Below are 2,532 nucleotides of genomic sequence, written 5' to 3' on the forward strand. Positions count from 1 at the left end.
ACAAAAACAACATTGGAGGATATCATACGAATTCAAAGAGTGTACAATATGTTGGAAAAACAAATTACTTATAGTTTCGGATGAGCATAACAATAGTCTTGTAGCACTTCAAGCAGACAAAATACAACTCATAACATTGATGGAGACAATAGATAGCCAAATATAAATAAAGATAAACATATGAGTCGATGGATAATTATTCTATTATGGAAGTTCTATTTCATGTTCTTCATTGTGTTCATCTCGCCAATCATATGTAGCTCAAAATGCGAGGTACATCAACAGCCTTGATAGGCTTCAGGATGTACTCCATCGCGCCTCCATCCAAGCACCTGCAAGATAAATGCATGATAGAATTTGAGTACTTAAATAGTAAATGAATAACTAAAAAATGATGAACTTGTTCTTCGTTTTACTCACATTTTGATCCTTTCTGGAATGTTATCAGAGGATACAATCACCACCGGAAGGTGCCTTAGCTTGGGTGATTTCTGAATAGAAACACATGTAACTGCTATTAATTAACATGGTTTATAAATATTTAGAGACATTAGAGTAAATTTATGATAGGAACACAATATACTCTGCAACTATGAAGACAATAAATTTTTCCCATGAAATAGATCTACCTTCACTTCCACAAGGAGATCATAGCCAGTCATAGCTGGCATACAGTAATCTGTCACAATCATCTTCACATCATGTTCCTGTGTCCAAAGTCATAAAATGACAAATAGGTGAAGCATAGTAAATAAATCACATTTAGTTGAAAAAGTAAGCTATTTCTAGTAAACAATATTGAGACAAACTATATAAAAGTATTTATACCGCATCCAAAACCTTCAGGGCTTGCTTAGGACCTTCGACGGCAGTCACTGAAAAAGTTAAACAATGAATCAATTAGGTAACATCAATAGAAAAGAGTGGAAACAAGGATTGTGAATGAAACTAAGCATCATATATATATATATACACACACACACACACACACACACATATATATATATATATATATATATATATATATATATATATATATATATATATACATACATATATATATATTCATGTGAAATAGCATATAACATTTTTTACAGAGTAAAAAAATATTATTTATGCTCTAGTTTAAGTTGGACCTGAATCAAAACAAAAAATAAGGTTACTCATAGCATTACATAAGAATATAAGTGCTATACTATGCACCTTAAGTCACTGTAATGTATCAACATTTGCATGGCCAAAAAAATGCATAGTTATAAAAAAAAGGGGCAAAAAAGTTGAACTATACAACATGAAGACTTTCTTGACAATAAAAGTAAAGATTTACCCACCTCGTATGTTATAGCATTTTAAGGCCATGGAAACAACACAACGATCAACAAGGGAATCATCAACTACGAGAACATGAGGAGACGCATCAACCATGACCTTCTCCACACTAGTTCCTTTGGAATTATTTCCATCCTTAGAGGTCAACATCACAAACCTTCAATCTATAGGTGTTCCTATTACAATGCTGCATTGGATGAAGCAACAATAGACTACTTTATATAGGAACATCCGGCAACACTAGTGATACGCTAAAGATACAGAATCAATGAACAAAACCAAGATATGGCTTTCATATGTTGCAAAATGCCGAGTGTGCATATCTTGCATAAATTGGGCATATGCATAATAGGTGAAATATGTAGATTTTCCCTCTTTTGTTGATTCAACCGAATCTATAATAGATGTATCAATTTATAGTTATGTTATTCTTTTGGCCTTAGTATATCTACAATGAACTGTACTCTTTTTAATAATATATAAAACCATTCATTTTTCATGAAATTATTCTAGCACATCAAGCAAGAAATAAATATGGTGCTGCTCTTGACTGGCATGGTATAGGAGCTTTTATCATATTAATAGGAAGTTGTGTCACTAGGGATGCCTCAAGATACTAGTAGATGGCTACTGAAGCAAATGAATGCCTTTGGGATAAGAATCTAAGGGTTATAAAATATTTGGCGTCACTAGGTGTAACAACCCAAAGTTCACTAATGTGAAATTCTCTACAAAGAAATTAAATAATAAATGAATTCCTCTCTCTATGACCAGTGTTCTTCTAATTAAAGTAAATAAATAGATCATTTAATAGTGCAGAGAAAAAGATTCAGAAATAATTAAAGAAGTACAAAATAAAATAGAAAAAGAATAAGGAAATATAAAGAGAATTTAGGAAATAAAGAAAAGATAAAACCGCTTCCCAGGCCAAAACCCACTGTCCCAGCCCATATCCCCTCTCCCTTCAGCTTGGTCCTCTTTCCTTCCCCCTCGTCATGTTCCCGTCATTCGGCCCGCCTTCCCTCCCTTCCCCCCCTTCGGACCGCTTCGCCCCCAACCCGCTCTCTATTTCTCTACCTGTGTGCCCTCGCTCTCCTTCCCGGGGCTAAAGCCGTCCTAGCCCATCTCCGTGTCACTCCCTTCTCTCTCTCTCTCTCTCTCTCTCTCTCTCTCTCTCATGCTCACTAACGCCCTGAGCCCACA

At 34.9% G+C, this 2,532-nt stretch overlaps 1 protein-coding gene across 1 annotated transcript; it reads right to left on the reverse strand.

Annotated features, from left to right (window-relative positions):
• Positions 1-250: 250 nt before the first annotated feature.
• Positions 251-1,479, reverse strand: LOC133898595 (two-component response regulator ORR12-like). Its single transcript, XM_062339294.1, has 5 exons — positions 1,332-1,479; positions 829-875; positions 630-707; positions 421-491; positions 251-332 (listed from the first exon to the last, which is right to left on the reverse strand). The coding sequence occupies exons 1-5, from the start codon at positions 1,477-1,479 to the stop codon at positions 251-253; spliced, it is 426 nt and encodes a 141-aa protein (XP_062195278.1).
• Between the last annotated feature and the right edge of the window lie 1,053 nt (positions 1,480-2,532).

Source organism: Phragmites australis, chromosome 18 (genome assembly GCF_958298935.1).
Source record: "Phragmites australis chromosome 18, lpPhrAust1.1, whole genome shotgun sequence".
NCBI classification, from domain to species: Eukaryota; Viridiplantae; Streptophyta; class Magnoliopsida; order Poales; family Poaceae; genus Phragmites; species Phragmites australis.